The sequence below is a fragment of the Megalobrama amblycephala genome, linkage group LG24 (genome assembly GCF_018812025.1).
Source record: "Megalobrama amblycephala isolate DHTTF-2021 linkage group LG24, ASM1881202v1, whole genome shotgun sequence".
NCBI lineage: Eukaryota > Metazoa > Chordata > Actinopteri > Cypriniformes > Xenocyprididae > Megalobrama > Megalobrama amblycephala.
Window position 1 is genome coordinate 452,684 of NC_063067.1, and position 24,817 is coordinate 477,500.

General features: G+C 39.0%; 2 protein-coding genes and 1 long non-coding RNA gene across 4 annotated transcripts in view; 1 reads left to right on the forward strand and 2 right to left on the reverse strand.

The window, feature by feature from the left end:
* Window positions 1-7,778: 7,778 nt before the first annotated feature.
* On the reverse strand, window positions 7,779-18,274 carry LOC125260724 (complement factor I-like). The gene is made up of 12 exons (XM_048179225.1): window positions 18,149-18,274; window positions 17,454-17,715; window positions 16,582-16,732; window positions 16,309-16,493; window positions 14,804-14,911; window positions 14,456-14,566; window positions 13,762-13,818; window positions 13,040-13,179; window positions 9,468-9,571; window positions 9,107-9,387; window positions 8,543-8,644; window positions 7,779-8,138 (listed from the first exon to the last, which is right to left on the reverse strand). Exons 1-12 carry the CDS (start codon window positions 18,197-18,199, stop codon window positions 7,921-7,923), a joined length of 1,770 nt encoding a protein of 589 aa, XP_048035182.1. The 5' UTR covers window positions 18,200-18,274; the 3' UTR covers window positions 7,779-7,920.
* A 784-nt stretch (window positions 18,275-19,058) lies between these two features.
* The window catches only part of LOC125260731, a 12,972-nt gene continuing 7,213 nt past the window's right edge, over window positions 19,059-24,817 (forward strand). The window contains exon 1 of one of the 2 annotated variants that reach the window (XR_007183110.1): window positions 19,059-19,112. This is a non-coding gene — a long non-coding RNA (uncharacterized LOC125260731). Of the gene's footprint in view, window positions 19,118-24,817 lie in introns of both variants that reach the window. The other variant, XR_007183111.1, reaches the window with a different exon arrangement.
* The window catches only part of LOC125260725 (tetratricopeptide repeat protein 39B), a 16,111-nt gene continuing 14,176 nt past the window's right edge, over window positions 22,883-24,817 (reverse strand). Inside the window, exon 19 of the mRNA XM_048179226.1 lies at window positions 22,883-23,778. Coding sequence (XP_048035183.1) covers window positions 23,682-23,778 — 97 coding nt within the window. The 3' untranslated portion in view covers window positions 22,883-23,681. The remainder of the gene's footprint in view (window positions 23,779-24,817) is intronic.

Consider the following 24,817-nt stretch of genomic DNA (forward strand, 5'->3'; position numbering starts at 1 on the left):
TTAATAATAAGAAATTCAAAATAAATAAAATGGCATAATTTTATGCTAGAAACCTTTCATATAACCAAATTCTATAAATATCAATCGTTTTAAAGCTGTTGAGATAGTTGAAAAACATTTGTTTGGGAATGTGTATTTTCTCAAATGTCAGGATGGCACAACTGCAAACATGGGTCTTTTATTATGAATTGACAGTAAGTATTATAATGTAGCATCCAGAGAACCTTAACTGATACTAGTGGTAGAGAAAAACATTAATATTAATAAAAACAGCTACTTTCAAGTATGGGTAGTTTGGTGCACTTTCCATGTCAGGTGGTGCAACCGATGTAAAACTAAAAAAATACTATTTTAACATAAACTTCTTTATTGTATTTAAAAATTCTATGTATGAACTTGTTAGCATAGGCAAACGCTAATACAGGCATCCAAATAGAAGCCTGTTTGATGTTAAATTAGTTGCAAAAGTCAGGTGGTGCAACCAGGAAGTCAGGTGGTTCAGCTGCACTGAATGTCCCTATATGAAATAAAAAACATTATTTAAGATAAATAAATAATACATTTAAGCTAGGAATGTCTATTATTGTCCAATGTAAAACGTATATGTACACAAAAAGTCTAAAACACTTGATTTGTATTTTATTTTTATTCGTAAACGATATTAAAAAATCCAATATTCAGAGTATTCCTTGTCATTATTAATGTTGTCAGGTGGCACAACTGATATTCATCAGGTGGTGAAACCGTATAAATTCTTGATTTAAACCAACAAATAATAGGTCAACAAGAACAAATGTTTGAAAACTAGATTGTGAATAGTTAGTGTACTGAATGCATTTACAGTTATACTTAAATTATTATTTTCAGAAATCATTCTAATATGCTGATTTGCTGCTCAAGAAACATTTTGGTAACATTTTGGTATTTACAGAAACCTGTCATGTGCATGTCACTGAATATACCATGTTGAATGAGGAACATTCATAGATTGCACAATGATATTATTTGCACATAAATGCAATAGTATTTCTCAATCTAAACCACCAGAAGTAACAGAGGTACGCATGTATTTTACAGTTTCATAAAAAAATGCACAGAACTTATCAGAAACCTGAGGTTTATTAGGACAGTAAATAAACATTCATCGAGTTTGTTTAATTATTAACTCAACTATTATTATTAACTAGAGTCTCAAACAAAACGTACACCTCTGGACTGAGTGGATATCAAAGTACAGTAAGAATTTAAACCGTATTAAAACAGCTAAATTGTGTATTCAAAGAGTCAGAAATAACACGAAACTTTGATTCATAGACAGATTTTTGTTAATTACATGAACGTTAATGATTGAATTTCAGACAGGGTTTCCCAAAATTAACATCAGCCTCAATCCAGCGAATTTCTTTAACAAAGTTTTACACATCAGATCTTCATAATGAATAATACACACTTTTAATGAATCTTACATATACTAAATTAATACATAAATGTTTCCAACCACTACAATGGAAACAAGCTTAATATAAAACTAACCCACCAAAATTGGTGATTATTTTTACTGATTTTCCAAACTACAAAAAAAAAACTTGTCCTAAACCACTAAATATTTTGTAGTGCATTTTTATATATTAAATATATATATATAAAATATATATATTTTATATATTTTTATTTATTTATTTTTTTACTTATATTGTGAGGATCTACTTTTCTGACAGAAGCTTGATAAAGGTATTAACTAAAGGTTTACTCAACATGTAAAAATGACAAAACTTGTAAGCAATGACAATGTCATATTCTTATATTTAAGTTGTGCAAATGACCAGAAAAACAGAAATATGAACACACTGGTGCAGAAAAACATTTCTTTTGAAATTAAACATTAAAAACTGCAGGCACTGTAAACAGCAGGAACAGAAGACAGCAGGAACAGAAGACACTGGAGAGGAATCACCCTAAAAACACTGATCAGACCAAATACAGCTTAAAAGAGCAAATAAAAACTAAGGGAAACAAATAACAGCATTCTAATCCTGCCAGAATGATCTTGTGTCCAAACACAACCATGATCGCAAGTCATGTGAGCTGAAACCACAAACAGACCTACAAATGATCCAACGCCAGTAAACAGATAATATATTTAAAAATCTATACCGTTTGATTAGAATGATTGATTTTGTAAGTGTAAATATGTAGTTATGTAAGCTCTTTGGTAATTAACACGCAGGTTCCCAACTAACAAAATAATAACGTTTTGCTAACGTTCCCATTAAGTTATGAAAACATTAATCAATTCGGTTTTTGAACAATTCTATACAGCCCTATATTCATTTAACCCTTCCAAACTTAACTCTTTTTTCAATTCCATTACAATACCTCAAATTCCCTTTGACGATAATGCAGAATTGGAGAAAATTCTAAATCTAGAAGAACTTAATTTATCCCTTTCAAACATGCAAAAGCTTCACAGTAGAATTTTTAAAAATGTTTAAATGAATGAATGAATGAATGAATGAGGCATTTATATAGCGCTTTCATATGTACAACTGTACACCCAAAGCACTTTACAATCATATCAGGGGTCTCTCCTCATCCACCACCAGTGTGCAGCATCCACTTGGATGATGCGACGGCAGCCACAGTACAATGGCGCCAGTGCGCTCACCACACACTAGCTGTAGGTGGAGAGGAGAGAGGGGAAAGGGAAAACTAAAGGGAAACTAATGCCTCTGTTACTTGCTGTACTTGAAGAATCATTCTCTATAGGCCGCCTCCCACACACATTCTATCAAGCAACAATTTCGGTTTTACCTAAAAAAGGGAAAGACCCTCTAAACTGCAGCTTGTTTCGGCCCATATCCCTGATCAATGTGGACTGTCAAATATTGGCTAAGGTTCTAGCCCAAAGACTGGAGAGCATTCTTCCTACTATCATAGCCCCAGATCAGACTGGCTTCGTTAAAAAATGCTTTTCTTTCTTCAATTTATGTAGCGTATTCAATATTATTTATTCTCTTGACTCTTGACAAATAAGCATATACCTGAAATTTTATTATCTCTAGACGCTGAAAAAGCCTTCGATAGAGTGGAGTGGAGCTATCTCTTCAGCTGTCTAGAGAGATTTGGTGTGGGTCCAAATTTCTTGACTTGGGTAAAACTTATATGCATCTCCCTTTTCTTCCGTTATTACAAATAACACTAGCTCACAATATTTTCCATTGTGGAGGGGAACTAGACAGGGTTGTCCTCTGTCCCCTTTATTATTTGCGATGGCGATTGTACCTCTAGCCATTTTGCTGAGGTCAACCACAGTTATCCAAGGTCTATCTAGGGGGGACAGAGAGCACAAACTATCACTCTATGCAGACGATCTGCTTCTATTTATTGCAGATCCACATAATTCTCTCCCTCATGTTATGACCGCACTCGAGCGTTTCAGTCTCATTTTGGGGTATAAACTTAACCTCTCTAAGAGTGAATTATTTTCTATAAATCATGCAGCAAAAAATACTTACATTTCTGCCTACCCATTTACAGTAGCCCCTGATAAATTTACATATTTAAGAAAAAGGTATCTTAACATTTAAAGATCTTTTTATTGATAGTAAATATAAAATATAAAAGTATATGGCTATATAAAAGTTTATTTATATAGCACTGTGGCGAGGGGGGCATGGTTCAGCAAGGTCTGCGGTGGGAGAGAGCATTGGGAGATCTTTGGTGAGTGAGCGAGTTAAATGTAAATCACGAACACCTGTTTCTCATTTCAGTAATTGGCGCGGAGACAGGTTAAAATGCCGCGAGAAGCAGGAGTCGGTGAGAGAGTGGGGAACTGCTGACTGAGCCGCTGGTGCACGATAAACTGGAGTGAAGCCCATTCTGGATTGTATATGCCGTGACTGGAGTGAAGCCCTTTGGGGAATATTTTGTTTTGTTGTTGTGCCTTGCACAGTTTTTGTTGGACGTTTGTGAATCTTGAAATAAAGCTCAGTCAGCAGTTGAACGCCGACCCTGTCCCCTTCCTTCCTACACTTAAAGACATTATCTGTACTACAAGCACCTATCACAGACAAGGAGGGGTCACAAAGTGCTTTACAATAAAAAAAACAAATAAGATAAATAAACACAAATGTACTCTACAAAACATATGAAAACCCTTTTGTTTCCATTGTTTCATGTTCCATTGTTTTATGAATACCAGTACAAGGTGCTCCCCTTCGGGCTATCCCTGTCACCCCACGTCTTTACGAAGGTCATAGGTTCACATCAACTCTCTTGAAGACTGGCCTATTCAGGACAACTCGAGATCAGTTGTTCAAACACAGGGACCTGGTGCTCAGACACCTCAGCCATCTGGGACTTCAGGCCAACTGGGAAATGACTCTCCCCAATCTCTTTTCTCAGTATGGAGTTATGATTTCAGAGGCTCCTGGGGCATATGGCATCTGCAGTCATGCTCCTCATATTGCTTCATATGAGATCGCTTCAGCACTGGCTACACGACTGAGTCCCGAGATGGGCATGGCACTGTGGCACGCTCCAGGTGACCATCACTCTGCCTTGCCGCCAAGCTTTCAGCTCATGGTCAGACCTTGCTATTCTATGGGGCGGGGTGCCCATAGAACAAGTGTCCAGGCATGTTGTTGTTGCTGGTTTCGACCGTTGCCACTCGACACATCCCACTGATAGTTGTTCTACTCCCTGACCAAAGGGACCCTCAGCACAGATGCACTGGCACACAACTGGCACCCGGGGTCTACACAAGTATGTGTTTCCCCCAGTGAGCCTACTCGCACAGACCCTGTGCAAGGTCCCTGGCAGATTCCCTTGAGGAAATACCTTCTTTCTCATGGACGGATCACCATATGGCACCTGCCTCCAGATCTCTGGAACCTCCACGTGTGGTCTCTGGATGGGACCACTTGGTGGACACGATCACTTTAGCTAGAGTCCCCTCTACGAGGCATGCTTATGCTTTGAAGTGGGACCTGTTTGTCCTTCAAGATGGGTTTGAGCAAAGGCTTTCTCCCTCCACCCTGAAAGTGTATGTTGCAGCTATCACCACACATCCTGACATAAACACGATCTGATCATCAGATTCCTGAGAGGTGTGGAGAGAGTTTGCCTTATTCCCTCTCTTGGGACCTCTCTCTGGTCCTGACCAGTAATAATAAAAATATTATTAATAAAAATACTAAACTAAATTAGACTAAAATCAATATCAAAAAATCAAGATTTACCAGCTGACCCAGGTATCACGCCAAGTAAACTCCTGAGGCTCAATTCATTTCTTTCCTCTATTCTCACTGGTTAAAATTGTTTTTTAATGATTTCAGCTGACGCCACTGTAATGTAACATATTAAAGTATCACAAGATCAACAGCTGTCTTTCTGGAGTCAAAGGCAAACAGCGCAAACACGTTCTTTGTTGCCCATAACGTGGATGAGTTTGAAACACTGTCACAGTCACCAGCACAGTCACCAGCTCAGTACCTATCTGCACTACATTTCCCTCCTGATCCACACCTGCACCCAGTCAGCCATCATCACACCTACCACAGATCATCACCTGAGTTCGGATCACCTGCACCTGTGCACCCTCATCAACACTGCCTTCATATGCCACCATTCCCTTCTCCTCACTAACGGTGTCTCATTTAATTTAATTTAATTTCGAAGGCTGCATCATCCAGAGGACGCATCCTGTGAAGTGTCCTTAACCAGAATTAAACAAGACGTCCTTCGTAGGACACATGGGCAGGAAAGGAAACAGGACGTATCACGTTGCTATGCCAACACGTTCACGGCAGCGGCGTTGCACTCTCAGCAAATTAATGAAAATTATGCAGCAGCGAAGGATACACCTCGGTCACATTCGGAGTGTCCTACTTACTTTTCTGAAATTATACAGCCTCAATGATGTATGCAACCTTCGAATGCGACCTCTGGAGGACACAGTCTTCGAAATGAGACACAGCTACTGTCTAGTCTTGTCAACAACAAGCTCCACAACCCTACCCATTAAACTCACCTGAGTAACCTACCTGCTGTTCCAGATCTGTCTTCTGTCATCTGTCTTTTGTTCCCTTCATCATCCCTGGATCCTCTGCTCAGCCACACCACCACCACTGCACCTGCAGAAGAGTCACTGTATTCACCAGCTAAGTCTTCAATCAACATTCATCCAAGTCTCATATCCTTACACGTTTGCATTCCTGCTCTGCTTAACCCATTACCCACAATAAAGCCTTGTTGTTTGTACTTGCCTCGTCTGTTTTCTTCTGTTTATGACAGAAGACCAAAAAAAAGGAAGGATGAGCTGGGAACTTGCTGGCGGATCGTGGCGGTGTCCCGAGTCCACTCCAGTGTCGGCTCCAGCCCCTGAGTCCATTCCAGTGTCGGCTCCAGTTCCTAAGCCCGCTCCAGTCCCAGAACTCAGCCCAGTGCTCGCTCTGATCCCAGAGAGCATTGCCCCTATTGGCACTAACATTGGTGTGTGTCTGGGCCATACAGACTGCGGCTCCAGCCCATGAACCCACCTTAGAGTTATCTTCACCCCACGAGCCCACTATAGAGTCCTTTCCAGCCCAGAAACCCAGAGCTCTTCCAAAGAAATTTTTTGGCTATCCGTCTGGGCTACATTGGCAAAGCCAAGAAGGCACCTGCACCGTTATGGGCTCCTGAGCCACCTGCACCCCCATGGACCCCAAAACCGCCTGCACCACCATGGCTTCCTGAACTGCCAGCTCCACCCTGGCCCCCTGAACTTTCGGCACCACCCTGGTTCTCTGAACTACCCGTACCATCCTGGAGATGACCTGCCCTCATCAGCCTGGTTACCTGTCACGACTCCAGGACGCCCTCCCTCCCTCCTTGGTTGAGCTATCTACAGCTTGTGGAAATGCTGACTGGGAGGGGGGAGTACTGTCACAGTCAACAGCACAGTCACAAGCTCAGTACCCATCTGCACTACGTTTCTCAGCATCCCTCCTGATCCACACCTGCACCCAGTCGGCCATTATCACATCTGCCACAAATCATCACCTGCACCTGTGCACCCTCATCAACACTGCCTTTATATGCCACCGTTCTCTTCTCCTCACTGTCTGGTCTCGTCAACGACAAGCTTCACAACCCTACCCTTTAGACTCATTTGAGTAACTTACTTGCTGTTCCTGATCTGTCTTCTGTTCCCTTCATCATCTCCCAGAATCCTCTGCTTAGCCACACCACCACCACAACACCTGCACAAGAGACACTGTATTCACCAGCCAAGTCTTCAATCAACATTCATCCAAGTCTCATATATCCTTACCTTTTCGCATTCCCACTCTGCTTAACCCATTACCCACAATAATGCCTTGTTGTTTGCATCACCTCATCTGTCCTTTTCTGTTTAACACACTGCTACTTTTACATGTATAATGATTACAAGAATATATTCCAGTCTATAATATAAATTCAACCAAAATATTTATATCTTCTGTATCTGATTTTTACAATGACATGAAGGTGAGTAGTTTTTATTTTTGATAGAACAATCCCATTAAATTTTATGAAGACAAGTCACATAGTTTGCAGATGAAATTAATAATACTATATACAATAATATTAGAATATTGTAAAATGTATTCTGGCCATCTGATCATCAAATGGATGAACAGCACCTAGCAAACTTCTGTGCCTGGGTGGCAATTGATTCTTCTTGAAAATTTTATTTTATTTTTATAGAATTCTCAATGTCTGAAATATGTAGAAACAGTAAATGGCTACAAAACTACAACATAAAACAATTTAATTTCTCAAAAGCACAACAAACTAGGAAACACATGGAAACAAAGAGACAGGACTGAGCAACAACAAACAAAGGTTCAAAAGCACATATAGTAACATCAGTCGGCAAATGTTAACCAGTTCATTTTACTGGTTATATTTGGCTACAGCCGCCCAGCCTGTGTTGAAGCGGATCCAGTCAAAATAATGTGCTACTTTAGTGTAGATGCCAGGATAGTTGGGTTCACCACATTTATCATCCCAGCTCACTATTCCCCACACATACGACACGCCAGACGCGTCTTTAGACACCAGCGGCCCTCCGGAGTCACCCTGACATGAGTCCACCTTCCCCTCCAGGTCACCTGACATGGAGCACAGCCAATGAGAGAACAGGAACAGTTGAAAGAAGAGTCACCAAGTACATGCTACTGTTCCGTTAATTAAACAAAGGCTTAAACATTAATTACAAAAGTACTGCTCATTTACACATGAGATATAAAACACAAAACTAGCTTTCACTCAGAAATTTCTAGTAAATTTCACATGCAATAACAAAGAAATGGCAAGTAACACATTGAATTAAATGTGAAATTTTGAAGAAGAAAAAAGTTTAAGGTCATAAACACGATTTGAAAAATCGTTCACATCCAGTTTCGTGAAGAGCAAACTTGTATTTATGATGATTCTAAAAGCATGTGAAGGCAGCATTATATGTTGCGTATGATCAAACATTTTAGTGTTTAGTCAAACACACACACACACATACCTGCACACTCCATTCCAGGGAGGAAACGGTCCTTGTAATAATTCTCGCAGTTACCAATAATCGTCACATTTGCCCATTTTAGAGTCTCTGATGATATTCCCGCTTCAGACAAACAGACATAGAGACAATATGTTTTTATGTCTTTCAATGTTTTTATCATTCATCAGCTAGAAAAAAAAAAACGCTCTGAAAGTGATTCCAATGATTATGCCTCTGCTGTTATCATTATAATTGTGGTGTGGACTCTGATATTCTTTTATATTTAAAACGATTTTTAGAACAGCATCTTTATCATTATCATCCTTAGCGTGAACGGGCTTTAAAGTCGCCATGAACACCCCCCCCCCTTTTCTAGCATATAGCAGAGTTTTTTTTTTCTATTGATAAAGTGTGTTTATGATGTTTAAAATTTAAATAAAATTAAAAACGAAAAAAAAAAAAGAAAATGAATGAATTAAAACTAAATCTATAAAATGATCCCATGATGGGAACCCCTGAAAGGTTCTATATATGAAGCGCCTGACGGAACCCTTTAAGGTTCTGTATAGAAGCTTAAAGCCGAACCTCTGTCGCGGCCCCAGCCAGAGATGGTGCAGGTGTCGTTGGGCCGGAACTGTTGGGTGGACCAGGGGACGCAGACGGATCGGACAGCGGGGTTGTCCTGCATGCACTTGTCCGAAAGACCCAGCTCCTCTAGCTGCACCAAAGCGATGTCATTGGCATAGGTTTGTGGGTTAAATTCATGATGGATGATGATGTTCTTCACTTGGAGGCTGTCTGTCGTCGACTGTTTACGATACTTCTTCCAGAGGGAGATCTTGATACGGTAGGACTTTGGTTTGTGCCTACAGACACGCAAATGCACAGCTGTTTCTCAGTAGCTGTTCTGTACAGGTTTATCCAAATGTGTGCTGATTGGTTGTACCTGACGCAGTGGGCAGCGGTCAAAACCCAGCAGCCACCCAGATACGCCCCTCCGCAGTGGATTGAGCCTCCGTACTGAATGGCCACCTGCCACTGTATCTGAGTCTGTAGGGGCAAAGGTCACACACAGAGGTCAAACCAAAACAGGTATTCTGAGGTATTTTTCATTTCATTATGTGCTGCCTAGTGAAATTGTTGAACTACATTGTTGACATTGTACCAGCTAACAGGGAACATTCTCAGAACATTCTAGGAAGGTTCTCTCAAAGTTATGAACAAACTTTCTCCCAAAAACATTATTTAAACATTTTTCAAGGATTTTTTTTTGTAATGTTTATAATTGTTACTTTTGAATGTTCTCTGAATATTTAAATGTTTTAAAAATAGAAATTTTTAAAACATTTAAAAAACTGGACATTTTAAACCTTTATAGAGAATTCGAAAACAATGAATTGCATACTACAAAACTTGTTTCCAGCGTTGTTTGTCCATGTTCCCAATAAATCTGTCCCAAATGCTCCAAAACCAGTAACTAGCACAATGATTCAATAAATAATCCACAGAAAGTTTGTATATAATCCACAGGTTTGAACAGTTCCAGGCAAGGAAAGTTCAGACAAAATAATCCAATGGCATTTCCCACGTGCATTACGTGGTTGAACTGCAAACAGTTCAACAGAGAAACTTGTCTCAAGACCTCGTTTGGCACACGCTTAATTAAAAATAAGGCTCAGAGCAGAAAAACACAATTTCCCCATCAGTAGCCTAATAATGGATGAAAACAGTAGGCTCAACTCAAACACCCTCATTTCATACAACCCCTTTCTGTAATTTCACTTCCTATCTGCTTATCGGCATCCTCACCCTCATACCTGAGGACGTTGCTCCATAGTGTTGAGGAGAACTATAGTAACAATAAATTAAACCTAGAACTGTCTCTATAACCGGCCCGCTCAAGCTCGGGAATTCCAGCCAGAAGATTGGGTCTAATTCTAAATTCCTGGCATCCTGGCAAGGACCCTACACCATAGTTGAGCAGGTTGGGCCAGGGATGTATAGTGTCCACCAGCCGGGATGGAGGAGTGGAGAACAAATGTACCACATCAACCTGTTGAAAAAGTGGACAGCAACTCGAGAACATCTGGCTGCTTTCTGGCAAACTGAGGAACCAGTGGTTGATTTGGGACCACAATTGTCAGGCACTCAGAGGACAGAGCTTGAATCCCTGGTTGGACAGTTCGGAGATGTGTTTTCAGAATTTCCCGAGCGGACCAACTTAATTTAGCAGGAAATCCACACTCCCCCTGGAATAATTGTATGGCAGCAGCCCTACAGAGTCCCAGAGGCTCGTTGGCAGGCTATTGAGGAAGAAGTCTAGTGAATGTTGAAATTGGCGGTCATTTAAGCATCACAGAGCCTATGGCCAGTCCCACTGTGATGGTCACAAAGCCTGATGGAACCTTCCTTTCCTGAAATGATTTTCGGAAAGTCAATGAAGTCTTCTTCTTCGACAGCTACCACATGCTCACATACCTAGACGATGTGGTCATTCACTCGGACCAATGGGAGGACCACATGGACCACCTCCAGAAAGTTCTGTCAGAGCTGCAACAAGCTGGGCTCACCGCCAACCCCAAAAATATCACCTCGGGCTATCCGGAGGCATGGTACCTGGGCTTCCGGATTGGATGTGGTCTGATCATGCCCCAGGAACAAAAGGAGAAGGCCTTTCGCTCATATGTCCAGCCCACAACAAAGTCCCAGGTATGTGCCCTCATGGGTTTGGCAGGCTACTACCGATGTTTCATCCCTAACTTTTCAATAGCTTGCTCCTTGACAGACCTGACCAAGAAATTGCAGCCCAAGAGACTAGAATGGAGATTAGATGGTGAAGCAGCCTTCCAAGCATTAAAGTCAGCGTTGGCCTCTTCTCCGGTCCTTCATGCCCCTGATTTGAACTGCCCTTTCACACTCCAGACAGATGCTTCCGACTCTGGGCTGGAAGCTGTCCTGTCCCAGATTCAGCACAGAGAAGAACACCTGGTTGTGTACATTCGCCAGAAACTTACTCCTGCCGAAACCAAGTATGCCACAGTGGAAAAAAAGCCCTGGCTACCAAGTGGGCAGTTCTGGAATTGCGGTATGACCCGTAGGGATGGAGCTTTACTCTGCTCTGTTGCAATGGATGGCCTGGGCAAAGGATACGAATGCTAGGGTTACTCGCTGGTTCCTTGTCCTCCAAGACTTCCACTTCAAGGTGCAACCTTAAAAGAATGTGGCCACCTTAAGATATTCTTTTATGTTCAATAAACACATTGGATCATTCAAAATAGTCAATGAATTGCAAACTACAAAAACCTGTTTCCAGCATTGTTTGTCCGTCAACAATAAATCTGTGCCAAACACTCCAAAACCAGTAACCGGCACAATGACTCAGTCAATAAATTATCCACAGAAAGCTTGTATATAATCCACAGGTTTGAACAGTTCCAGGCAAGGAAAATTCTGACAAAATAATCCAATGACATTTCCCACAAACATCATATGTCATCAGCGTGTATCATGCTATGCATGAGTTTACATAAACAGACCTCAGTCACAGAACACCGCAGACAAACAGCAGCCATCTTTTACAAATCCTACCGAATCAAAACAACAAGCTTATGCTGCGTTCATGCCATAACAACCGTAATTAAGAGATCTCGTCAACGTTCTAACCAGAGCCGTTCACGTCTTCAGACTCGGAATTATGCGTTTCCATGTCAACAGTATCGACATCAAAAGTTAATCTGCAGCAACCAGGTGCAAGCTCTCCGAGTTGTTTACGTTCATTATTATTGTAAAGTTATGTGCTTTGAGACATGAGGTAGTTCAGCGCCGTCTCTTGTGATGCTTTGCCGAGAGCAGCTGTGTGTGTGTGCATTATGCTGCGTCACGGAGGCTTGGCTTTGGGCCGGCGATTTGCAGGGAAGGTGGGATCATATGCTTTCAATGCTAGCAGGCTAATGTTAGCATTTCCCAGATCACCTACTGCACCTTTAAGTTATGAAAACATTATTTCTCAATGTTCAAATTTTTTTAAAAATGTTTTTAAAAACATTTGTTTAGGTTATGAACATTAATGGATCATTCCACTTTGTAAAAATTATGGGAACATTACTTTTGAATGTTTTCTGTACATTCTAATCAATAGTACTAGAATCTTACTGTAACTGCATCTTATATTTACATTTATAATGTACGTCAAACTGTCAAGTGTACATAAAACTCTGAAGTGAATTTTAAATCTATATAAGAAATGTGACATATTTGCAGACATGCATTTTAAAATTCAGCAACTTTATATTTAAACATTTTATTTTCTGTATTTCTTTGTAGAAAACCATAACACTCCTCAATCATGATCAGAAGCTTGTCTGCTTTATCAACCAGATTAAAGTTTTTGTTCTTTGGCAGTCTGGAGCCTTGCATCTCTTTTTAAAGGAAGAGATTGGCCAGAAGGCGGGAACCACAATATATATCATCATACTGCCCTGCCCTGGTGTTTCTGAAGTTTGCTTTTTTAAGACTGACCGGTAAGGCCTCTTCTCCTCCTACTATGCGTTTCCTGCGTGAATGGGAAGTCGTATCGTCCTTTTGTTTGTACTCATACTCCATATTGGGAATGCCACACTCCAGCTGGCTCTCGGCAGATGAACGTATTCTTCTGATCTCTGGAACAATGTTACATAGCAGATGTGTTGATTCAGCCGTATGAATCCTGTGGAGACACTCCAGACACAAACTACAACTGCTAAACATTTAACATTTGCCCAGCTAACAAAAATAAAGAATGTTTTGCTAACATTCTTATTAAACGTTATTTCAGAATGTCCACTGAACTTTCAAAATTTCCAGTTTTTAAATGTTTAAAAATAGTTTTTTTTTTCTTCTTGATAATGTGAACGTTAAGGGAACATTCCATTCTTCAAACATTGTGTTACTTTTGAATGTTCTCTGAACGTTTTGAAACAAGTAGTAACATTTAAAAAAATGTTAGATGAACATCCAACTAAAACATTTCAGGAAAAAATGCTCAATGAACGATTTATAAATAATGTTTTGTGCTAATGTTTTGAGAGCATTATTTAAGACCAGATAATTTTGAACAAACGTTCTGTTAAAATTACCAGAAGAATGTTTGTTCATAACTTTGATAATCTGTGAGATCAGATCATGAAGAGTCTCTTCTAGAGGTTTTTGTTTGCTGAAGTGTCAGACGTTGGATGTTCAGTTTCATTTGAGTTTGTTCTCACCAGACATTGGATCAGAAAACAAATCTTGCCGATTATTCTCTACTGGTTTGTCGTTTTCTGAAACACAAAGAAAAGAACAGGCAGTTATTCTGATACAAAAATGCTTCTAACATGTTTGAAGTCTGCAAGTATGACTGACTGAACCTTCACTGGTTGGGATTCTTATGGAAGCTTGTTTCGTCCACGGAATAAAAAATAAAAAAGGTGAGATATAAACTCGCATTTGCAAGAAGAATGTCTGAATTGTGAGATAAAAAGTCTTAATTACCTTTTTTATTCTTTTATTCCGTTTCCATAAGATTCCAGCAACACAGAACCACATGAACCAATTTGCAAACTGCTGAATTCATAACAAAGAACCACCAGACAGCGCAAAGAGAAATTAGTTGCGGTTTTCAATGAAGGTCAAATAAGTAGAAGCATTTTGCAAAATATATCTCAATCACAGACACATTCAGATGGGTTTGATTTCTCAGAGGATGGCAGGACTGAAAAACACTAAGTCATTTGAACCATAATTGCACATATATTACTTATAAATCGAATTGTGTGAAGAAAACACAGATGTGGTTTGAATGTTTTGAAATGTTGCAATTGAATTCACAAAGTGTTCTCGCCTCAGGCAATCTAGTCCTGTCTGAGTAGGACTTTTGATGATGAGCAGTTTAAGCAGTAATGAAATAAATTCACTGACCATCCAGTTCATCTTCTCCTCCCAGACAGTCCCTGATTCCATCTCGGACGGCGTGACGGGGAATACAGACGTCCGACTTACAGTGGAACGCTTCGCTTTCTTTATTACAGCCTTCACACAACAGAAACGGTAATATTAGGATAGTCATGGGTTTGATACTGTGTTTTAAGACAATACATAAGGTATTCTTAGATTTTGATTATTATGAACACAATTACAAATGTAATGCACTTGATTAAAAAATAAATAGTACTTTATTTATTTAGAAACGGCGAACAACAGATGGATTGTGGAAAACAGGAAGAGGAATGATGATGTCACAGACAGAGGCAGGAAGTAGAGACTCACTTTGGCAGCACATCTCGTCACTGTTGTCTCCACAGTCATCAACACCATTGCAGAGTTTTCCTTTGCTTAAACACTTCCCGTTCACACAGAGGAACTTCTTACATTCGCCTACACAGAGAGTGTGTGCGACGTGTCAGCAGATTATAACTCATCGTGAATTTACATTAAACGATACCTTTTGTTCTATTGAGGTAAATCATGCAGTGACATAGTTGCACAGAAAATAACTTTGAAAAAACTGAAAAAAGATGCATATTAAGTCAATTTAATGTTAGATAATATTAAGATAATTATGGAAGCCAATGGTTTCCGCCACAGAAAAAAATTAAAAAGGTAACTAAAACTTTTTGTCTCGCAATTTGTACTTTATAACTCGCAATTGCAAGTTTATATCTGAAAATTCAGAGAAAAAAAATGTAGTTTATGCAATTTCAAGTTTAGAACTGGCAATTATGACTGAAATTGTGAGATTTAAACATTGCAATTGCAAGAAAAACGTTGCAATTACCTTTTTTATTCTGTGTTGGAAACAAGCTTCCATATAGATAACGTTCCAGTTACTAACGTAACCTCGCTTCACTGAGATAATGGGAATGAACATTGCGCCTGTTTTTACTGACGCTATGGGGGAAACTCTGATTCTCTAAATACTGAAGCCTGATTGGATCACGTCTGTGCACCTGATCACATTTTCAGCCCACCAAACCGGATGGGGCCGACTGCCTATATAAGTCCCGCTGGATGCCATATCCTCAGAATCTTTCGACTGAAGAGCAGCAAGCGTCGACTCATGCATGTGTATAGTAGCATGGCAAGATACGCAATGCTCGTTCCTGATATTTTAGGGAACATTAACCGGTCCTACTCGACCCGCTCCGAGCAGGACTCAAACTGGCGTCTCCAGCATGGTGTGGGAGGCGGGCGTGCTAACAAGAACACTAAAGACCGCAGCCCCAGCATGCCTCTTGAGGCCAGGGGAGTGCACAGCTCTTACTGGCCTACATCTGTTACACTCACCCCCCTAAACCTCACTCTCATCCGGGTCACGGCACCAAATGTAACCGGTCCTATTTTACCCGCTCCGAGCAGGACTCGAACCGGCGTTTAAAGCAGCCCATAGCGTCATCACTAGCGCACCGCTTGAGGCCAGCGGAGTGAGGTTTACACGCACAGCTCTTACTGGCCTACATCCTTTACACTAGTAACCGGAACGTTCCCTTTCGATACGGTTCACTCGGATTGCGTCGGTTGCTGATGCTTTGAGGATCGCAATCCAGTAGCGTTGTGCTGCGAGTCCAGCCTGAGGGCTCTTGGGGCCAGGGCCCTTCTTTGGTGGTTTTAAGCAAAAGACATTTGGCCTTATCAGGTTGCTGGATGGCTGAGGCTTGTTCTCACGGTGAGGATTTTTTCTCTGTCTGCTGATTCTGACTATATGGCATCCAGCCTGACTTATGTAGATAGGCAGTCGTAATATATTTTCTTCAGATAAAATGAGGAAAAAGCACCTTTGGGTTCATTATAACAATTTGTAGTGGCCACAGTGTTTTTTGTGATTGGCTGGGGATTATAGATGGTGCACTCTGCCAATGAGAGCTCAGATCCCGTGCAGCGAACACTCATACACTCCGTTGGCCATTCAGTATCTTCGTCAAGAGTGTTGTACATGGTTTTACCCACTGCCGCTGCTCCTCTGAGACACAGACAGAACAAGAAAAGCAATCAGTACATGTTGAGTCGAGAGGAAGGCTTGTGTGCAGTGATGTGTTGGGTGTGTTTACCTGGCGACATTCAGAGGGTTTCGACAAACAACATTAGCTGCAGCCATATTCCAGTCATTGCCACATACAAACATTTTTCCCAACCATGTGTTTATCATGACCACTTTATGAGAGCCAGCGTCCTTCAGAGTTGCTTCCACCTTCTCTTCCGCTGGACACAAACATGTGCAAACAAACAGGTGAGGACTTTACAGTCACACACCAAATCACCTGACACTTACGTTATGACACACCTGACATATTTTTGAGTTGTCAGAAATACTGTGTTAGGATGGTTTTCTTGAAATTGTGTGATCGTTTGTCATTTAGGGTCATGAACACGCCTGCAAAGTTTCAACTTTGATGTGACTGTGTAATGTGCGTACGATATTCATATCATGATTGTGATCATCAATCATCGACCCGTATATTTAATATTTAAAGGCAGCTGTACAAACCCAAAATAAAAACCCTAAATTATGTATTTTGTCATGTCAGTTTCTAAACTGCCCTCTGAGTGCATTTATTTTTATTTAAAGTAATGTATGCTACATTAAAGGCATACATTTTTATCAGTTTATGCATGTAAATTTTGCTGGGAATTAGTTTGACGTTCATCTAACGGACGTTTTTAAATGCTGCTGCTTGTTTTCGAATGTTCATTCAAAAGTAATGTTCCCATGTTTGCAAAATGAAATTGAATGTTTTCTTAACGCTCACATAACCAAGATAAAAGCGTTTTTAAAATATAAAAAAAAATTGGATGTTTTGAGCATTCAAAGAACATTCAGAATTAATGTTTTCATAACTTTCATAAATATGTTTTTAGAACATATTTTGTTAGCTGGAGATTTCTTGTTTTCATGCACATTAATCAAGGATGATGTCCTCACCTCTGCAGGCTGTGCTGATGTGAGAGAACACAGGCTTGTTGGATCTGCAGGAGATGGCTTTGGCCTGACACATGGAGTAATACTCAGATCCGTCCAGCGTACACGCGTGGTAATCCTGCCGTGGACACTTGTACGGCATCTTACAGACGCACTGTCCCGCGATACATCGCCTCCATGGTGGACAGAACACTTTCGAGCAAGACAGCCGTGTGTAATTCTGATGCCGACATTGGGGGATGACCAAGGAATCACCATAAGATTCCTTTGATGAAGAGAAAACACAGCATGAGATTAATTTGTCTGGTATTAGTTTGATAAATCACATTTGAAACAAACAGCAGAAGTAAAGAAAAAAGCAGATAAAACATGAACATTAGAAGGTGAGCTGAATTTCATCAGAGTGAGGGTTGCGAAATACAACATATGTTGATGAAACTGATAAAAGCGTCCACGCGTCAAATGTGAATCACACCATCACATACAATTAAAAATAACATGAAATTACTTTTATCTTTTGTTAATATTTCTATTATATAAAAACATATTTATCATTATTATTATAATATGAAGAATGTAATTTCTGCTCTAGTGTGAGGGTTAGCAACACCAAATACATTTTTGGGAAAATAACGACTGTTTTCGCACAGGTTTCCAAGACATTACAGAAGCACACTTGATTGAACTGTCAAACTCACAGCGGTCTGGAAGAGGAGACACGTGAAGATAAGACCAACGAGGACCCTCATGACTCCTGCAGCGGTTTCTCAGTTCTGCTCTTTGTCCCGTCAGATCAGCAGACGCACTTCCATCACAGAGTCGGACAAATCATTAACCGCTTCCAATACAAGCCTGACATCAGACTGAATCAAATCCCGGAAAGGTCTATTGGTTTATTGACACTTCTAATCTAGATTACCATTTTAGTTGTATCTGACTCTTGGTGATTCTATATGCAAGAGACCGTCCATGTATTTTCTTGGCCTGGTTACCAGCTCTTTCCCCAATCCTCTTTATTACATGGCTTGGGACTCGCACACAAACACATATTCACACCTACGACCAATTTGGCATGTCCAATCCACCTAACCTGAATGTCTTTGGACTGTGTAGTAGAGGAAACCCACACTGACACAGGGAGAATATGCAAACTCCACACGGAAAGGAGTCCTGGCTCAGTCGGGGAGTTTCTTGCTGCATTTATATGATCAAAAATACAGTAAAAAATATGAAATATTTTTTAAATTTAAGATGTTTTCTATGTGAATATATCTATTCCTGGGATCAAAGCTGAATTTTCAGCATCATTACTCCAGAAATCATTCTAATATGATGATTTGCTGATCAAGAAAAATTTCTGGTTTGGGTAACATTTTGGTATTTACAGTAACCTGTCATATCTTGTGTTGAATGAGGAACATTTGTCGATTGCACAATGATATTGTTTGCACATAAATGCAACAGTTCTCAATCTAAACCACCAGAAGTAACAGAGGTACGCATGTCTTTTACAGTTCAATAAAAATAAGCGCAAAACTTATCAGAAACCTGAGGTTTAGTAGGACAGTAAATAAACATTCATTGAGTTTGATTAATTATTAACTTGCATTTCAATCAGAGTCTCAAACAAAACGTACACCTCTGGACTGAGCGGATATCAAAGTACAGTAAGAATTTAATTTGTATTAAAACAGCTAAATTGTGTATTCAGAGAGTCAGAAATAACTTTAATTCAATTTCAGATGTTGCAGTCTGTAACTTGGTTAAAAATGATCCAAAATCAGTTTTTGAGCAAGTACATAACCAGCCAGTGTTCAAAACTATCTCCTTACCTCAGCCCGATTCACAAAGTTTAGCTTGTAATAATGTTATGATAGGAGGGGTGCTGGTGGGTTTCCGCGGGAAATTCGAGCATGCTGCCATTCGTCTTTTTTGCGTCATTACGTCACATCTGTTTACATAAAGAACGAGTCCCAGCTAGTAGCTATATCATGTGAGGATGGTGCATCATTTATAGCCTTTTCTCACAGCAGCTGCAATAACTAAACTTATCATTTTGATGGCGGATTTTATGGTATGACAATTAACGTTAGATTAGTCTGTACAGAAATTGAAATCTACAGGTAATGCTAATACACACTAAATACATGTAGTTACGCAATGCTGATGCTGTTAACATAATAATTTGCATGGTTTGATGTTATATGAGCTAAGCGAATCTTAGATTTAATCACCATTGGTAGCGCGATTTTCCGGTGAAAATTCTTATTTTGGTCAAACTTCCAAGACGTAGAATCTGTGATTCTGAAGTACTGTATCCACACCGGTGTGTGACTGACACCAAACATCAGATTCATCCGCGCCGGGGAACTGTGCCGACGCACAACCCACATAAAGATGATGATTCCACAAATAACTGTAATTGCAGGTTTGAAACAGAGATGGTGACAAAGAGGCAAAACTTACAGACTGCAGCTTTAATGACATGAACATTTTTGATTGAATTGTTTAGATAGTGTTTCCCAAAATTAAGTTTGACATATCAGATCTTCATAATGAATAATGAATCTTACACATGCTAAATTAATACATAAATGTTTCCAACCACTACAATGGAAACAAGCTCAATATAAAACTCACCAAAATTGGTGATCATTTTTACTGATTTTCCAAACTACAAAAAAAAAAAAAAAAAATTAAATATTTTGTAGTGCATTTTTATAAGAAATAAATTTAATAATATTAATTTTTTACTTATATTGTGAGGATCTACTTTTCTGACAGCAGCTTGATAAAGGTATTAACTAAAGGTTCTACATGTAAAAATGCCAAAACGCTGCCATTTGTAAGCAATGACATTGTCATATTCTTACATTTAAGTGACCAGAAAAAAAGAAAGATGAACACACTGGTGCAGAAAAACTTTCTTGTGAAATTAAACATTAAAACTCCAGGCACTGGAGCAGAAGACACTGGAGAGGAATCACCCTAAAAAACACTGATCAGACCAAATACAGCTTATAAGAGCAAATAAAACTCTAAGCGAAACAAATAACAGCATTCTAATGATCCCATCTGTCCAAACACAACCATGATCGCAAGTCATGTGAGCTGAAACCACAGACAGACCTACAAATGATCCAACGCCAATAAACAGATTATATATTTATAAATCTATACCGTTTGATTAGAATGATTGATTGTGTAAGTGTAAATATGTAGTTATGTAAAATATGGTAATTAACATGCAGGTTTTTTTCTGGTTATGTGAACATTAAGAGAAACGTTCCATTTTATATTTTTTGCAAACATTACAGAAATGTTACTTTTGAACGTTCTCTAAATGTTCCGAAACAAATATTAAAATGTAAAAAATGTTTTAAACGTTCTAAAACATTTAAGAAAAGAAAAAAACGCTCAATTAATGATGTATAAATAAAGTTTTTGAAAACATGAAAACAACATTTTGAAAACATTATTAAAGACCAGATAACTTTGAACAAGCGTTCTGTTGACATTTCTGGAAGAACGTTCGTTCATAACTTTGAGAGAACCTTGCCAGAACGTTCCCTGTTCGCTGAATTATTAATTATTTCGCTGAATAAATGTGGTCAAGCGGCTAAAGATTGTGACTTGGAGTCCAAATCTAGTGGAATTTTGCAATAAACGTTATACATGTTTATACATTATAAATTTGTTAAATAATATTTCACCTATTGTTGATTCAAGATATATTCTCTGCAATTTAGCTTCTCAAGTAAATGTTTAAATATTGTCAGATATCAGGAAAACAAGACTTTATTGCAGCGTAAAGCCGTTTCTCTCTTGACAAGTTCTTGTTTAATGAGAATTCACGAGCACTAATGATTTTAAACAATAAGTGAATGTTTTAGTTTTAGGTTACTAATGAAAAATCAGCACAAATGTTAAGATTCACACGGCCGCAGGAAGACGATACCACATGAAAAAATACTATAGTATTTACTATAGTAAACTGTAGTATATTTTAAAATATTTACAACACTTTAATACTGTAGTATTAACTATAGTGAACTGATAAACTGTAATAAATACTGTAGTATACTTTTTTACCAGAGTAAACTGTAGTGTACTATAATATATCACGTAGTTGTGAATTGTAAAGTAATATATTACCACAACAAATTAATTCTTTACTTACTTTACTAGTATTAAATTAATTCTTTAAATTACTTTACTAGTACTTCACTATAGTATGGTTCAAAAACACTAATAATTGCTATAAATTAGCCCACTATAGTATTTTTTCATGTCTGATTTGAGGCAGAAGATAGCGATGCAGACGGTCACATTATATGAAAATTTACTTCAGAATTATGGTAAATATCACGATTTTAATCAACGTTGCGATTTCAAAGCAATATTTCCTCACACACAGAAATAAGATGGTGTCGGCGGAACTATTTTAACCGCACAAACGGGTTCTGCACAGTGCCCAAGGAAGTCGACCGGAAGTTGAAGTCGGCCGGGTGCCGCCATCTTGTAGCAGAACTTCACTTGCGTTAGCATCCCCATTGACTCCCATTCATTTTGGCATCACTTTGCAGAATAACTTTACACTGAGGGTTTAAACACTCATTTGTCCATTATTTATTTTAAAGATACACGACAATGAAAAGGGCTCCATTACTTCAGTTAATTATGCCCCGTAGAAAGTTTTGTAAAAATAGGCTAACGATTGCGTCATACCATCACTCTCTGTCGCACAGTAGAGAAATTACCATACAGACAGGAGGAGAAGCTGCAGGCAATCGGGAGATTCAAGAGAATGGCGTACTGGCGTTACATTTTAAAATACTATACAAAATAATTAATCAGAATACTTACTCCTGCTTACTCACGCCAAAGAACTCCCCGCTCAAGCTCGCCGTCTCTGCAGATTAACGATGGCAGTTTTCACGCAAGCTATAGAAGATTTACATCTGTCAGACAGGTCGGCGTCATCAAGCTTAGTTTGAGTCTGCGCTCAGAAACGGAATGCTAAAAATCGCTAAAAATGGGCTTCCTTGTCTCAATTGAGTTCCATTGGGGTCGCTGTGTCCATTTCTTTTACTGTCTATGGTTCTGCATGAATGAACGGCCATTTTGTTTTTGCCGCAATGATAGTTTGTCTTGCAAATGACCTGCTCTGATACATACTCTCTCCTGTATCCAGAATATTCCCAAACCACGATTGTTGTTTATTCAAATCAGTATCCTGCCCTGAATTCATCTCGCCTGTTTTTGTGTCTTCTTCCCATGTTGTAACAGTAAACTAGATTTGGCGCGCTGCATTCTGATTGGCTCTGAAGGATCTTTCAGCACTTTGGAAATCGCGCATGCTCACATCGTGATTTTATTAAGATTCCGATAAATCGCACAGCCCTGCGAATTATAAAAGAAACAAAAAACAATTATGCTTGTAAAATGGCATAAACTGTATTTGATTTTTATACAACTTATTTGGTATTAAACATTAAAACAAGAACATGCATGCACAACAAAAAAAAAGAAAAGAAAAGAAAAGAAAATCGCTACATCCGATCAACCCCTAAAAACATGAAGAAATAAATCTGTCTTAGAATTACATCAGTTTAAAGTAAACAACAAAACCCCATTCTAGAAAAGAATACAATAATTATTGTACAATATATTATATTTCTCAGCATGATTGTTGGCTGTTTATTATTGCTTTCAAATGAATTTCTTGAATTGCTTGGAGCATCAAACAAATCTAAACATGTAATCAACTCAATAATATATTAGAGTCTTATTGCAGCGCTCTGAACGATAGGCGACAGTGGACAGGCCATGCAGAAACACACCAGAAATACACTGCTAAAGACACATGGTGAAACACACACAAACAGAGGCACACACTGTAAGACACACAAGCGGACACAAACATATTTGGTCTTTAAAGTAAACCGTTACATTCATTAAAGCAGCTGTTTTCTGATTGTTCAACCATTCGACTGGCTGAATAAACGTACGCCTCTGTGTTTCAAAGGAGGAGACACACTATATGCTCAGGTTTGAGGTACACGTATGGTAGTTTGATTGACAGATGACTTTGGTTTGAAATGGTCAGTGAAAGCGTTTCTAGATGTGGCTACGGCCGCGCTGCAGGTGCTCGGGTACTTTGGTGCTTCAATGACGGTCGTGATGTGCTTGTTGCTTTCATGTCACGCTGGTGTTGAATGTTGTCCTTCATCATGGCGAGTTTGTCGGAGAGCCCTTCAGACTGCTGAGAGCCGCGTGGATGCGGAAGTGAAGTCGAGACTCCATAGAATAGTCTTTATAATTCAACCTGCAAACACAAACATTGTCAACTCCTCCGACATTCATTTTGCTAAGAATCAATTAAATCATTACACGACCTAAACCTTTACCATTTTCCACCACAGTAAGGACGACATCACAGTATAGTAATTCTGCCTCAGACACTACTAATACAAATCATTTATTTATTTATTGCTTAATTTACTATTAAATTTGTTTAACTCACATCAGACTCTTTGACAAGCTGCTTTTTTCACTTGTGACAAACTATCATATTTTTATACTGTTGCTTTCTGAGAAATGTTTACATTCACTTACAAAACCAACTGACATTTAAATCTCGTAACAGAATGAAACCGAGCGACATTTAAATCTCGTAATAGAACGAAACCGAGCAACATTTAAATCTTGTAACAGAACAGAAAGCGAGCGACATTTAAATCTCGTAATAGAACGAAACTGAGCGACATTTAAATCTCGTAATAAAACGAAACCGAGCAACATTTAAATCTCGTAATAAAACGAAACCGAGCAACATTTAAATCTTGTAACAGAACAAAATCGAGCAACATTTAAATCTCGTAATAAAACGAAACCGAGTAACATTTAAATCTCGTAACAGAACAAAATCGAGGAACATTTAAATCTCGTAATAGAATGAAATAGAACGACATTTAAATCTCATAATAGAACGAAACTGAGCGACATGTAAATCTCGTAACAGAACAAAACCGAGCGACATTTAAATCTCGTAACAGAACGAAAGCGAGCAACATTTAAATCTCGAGCGACATGTAAATCTCGTAACAGAACAAAACCGAGTGACATTTAAATCTCGTAACAGAACGAAAGCGAGCGACATTTAAATCTCGTAACAGAACGAAACCGAGTGACATTTAAATCTTGTAATAGAACGAAACGAGCAACATTTTTTATATCTGTTAACAGAACGAAACCGTGCAACATCTCGTATTCTTGTAATAGAACAAAACTGAGCGACATTTAAATCTCGTAACAGAACGAAATAGAACGACATTTAAATCTCATAATAGAACAAAACCGAGCGA